This window comes from Tenrec ecaudatus, chromosome 12 (assembly GCF_050624435.1).
Source record: "Tenrec ecaudatus isolate mTenEca1 chromosome 12, mTenEca1.hap1, whole genome shotgun sequence".
NCBI classification, from domain to species: Eukaryota; Metazoa; Chordata; class Mammalia; order Afrosoricida; family Tenrecidae; genus Tenrec; species Tenrec ecaudatus.
The window spans coordinates 126,362,598-126,363,885 of NC_134541.1; the positions used below are offsets into that span (position 1 = coordinate 126,362,598).

General features: G+C 55.3%; 1 protein-coding gene across 1 annotated transcript; it reads left to right on the forward strand.

Annotated features, from left to right (window-relative positions):
• Nucleotides 1–304: 304 nt before the first annotated feature.
• Nucleotides 305–1,074, forward strand: AHSP (alpha hemoglobin stabilizing protein). The gene is made up of 2 exons (XM_075528473.1): nucleotides 305–379; nucleotides 789–1,074. Exons 1-2 carry the CDS (start codon nucleotides 305–307, stop codon nucleotides 990–992), a joined length of 279 nt encoding a protein of 92 aa, XP_075384588.1. The 3' UTR covers nucleotides 993–1,074.
• Nucleotides 1,075–1,288: the final 214 nt, after the last annotated feature.

The following is a 1,288-nucleotide window of genomic DNA, read 5'->3' on the forward strand; positions in this document are numbered from 1 at the left end:
GACCCAGACTAGGGGCGTTCCCCGCCTAGACCAACACTTGCCTCCCTTGCCTACCTCTCCTGCGGCTCACATACGCGCAGAGGGCTGGTGAGACGGACGTCCCCAGCACAGTTGCCGGCAAGTGAGCACTGCCTAGCGGGAACAGCATCTCAGAACAGGGCAGGCTTTGAAAAGTGCTAAAGGGGCCAGCTGGAAGGGTGTCCCCAGAGCACTGGGGACTAAAATAAGTGAGGGGGACGGGGGAGGATCGTCAGGGGCACAGGAACCGCAGACTAAAAGTCCACCTCTTTCTCTTCCCAGGCCGATGGCTCTTCTTCAGGTCAATAAAGATCTCATTTCCACCGGAATGAAGGAATTTCGTGTTCTGCTGGATCAGCAGGTGAGGGTGACACTGTGTTCCTTCCCGGGGAGAAGCGGGGAGAGGTCGGAGAAGGGAGAATAATTTGGAATCGGAGTGTCATGGTGCCGATGATGGTGCCCATTCAAGGGCCCAAACCCAAACAAGGCGAACTCCCTGCCATTGAGTCAATGTCAACTTACGGCAACCCCCTAGGGCCGAGTAGAACTGCCCCTGTGGGTTTCTGAGACAGTCACTCATGAAGGGGGAGTAGTGAGCCTCGTCTTTGTCTTCCAGAGTGGCTGGTGGTTTAGAACTGCTGACCTTGCACTTAGCAGCCCGACTCCTAAGCAAACTGGAGGGAAGAGGATGTGAGTTTGCACGGGCTGCTGCCTGTGTTCTTGAACTGAATGGCTGACCACGCTGTCCTTCTCTCTTTCCCTCCCTCCAGGTCATGGCCAATAAGTCCATCTCTGAAGAAGACATGGTGACTATGGTGGATGACTGGGTGAACTTATACATCAACTACTACACGCCGAGGATGAGCGGGGAACCGCAAGAGCAGGACAGGGCTCTGCAGGAACTCCGCCGGGAGCTGAACACGCTGGCCAACCCTTTCCTGGAGAAATACCGGGCCTTCCTGAAGTCCCTGTGAGAAGCCACAGGGTCGGGCTGGGCCTCCAACTCTGAGAAATCCCGGCCTCCTGCTCTAAGCCCTGGTCCCTGGGCACTGCTCTTTCCTGCTGTGACTACTTAGCCACCTCAATAAAGACAGATGGGTTTTTAGTCCAGCGTCTGTCCTGTCTTTGGGAGGAGGCCGTGGGGACGTTTAATTTCAGCTTTGCGTCCTCCATCAGACCTTGGAGACGTAAATTCATTAGAGCAAACTTAAGCTCCTTAACTGGTAGGGGAGGGAGGGTTTGAAGAAAAAGCTGTGGGAGAGGTGGGGCT

Coding starts and splice junctions, on each gene's coding strand:
- AHSP (XM_075528473.1), top strand. CDS start 305: ATGGCTCTTCTTCAGGTCAATAAAGATCTCATTTCCACCGGAATGAAG. Junction 380..788: donor GTGTTCTGCTGGATCAGCAG/GTGAGGGTGACA, acceptor CCCTCCCTCCAG/GTCATGGCCAATAAGTCCAT.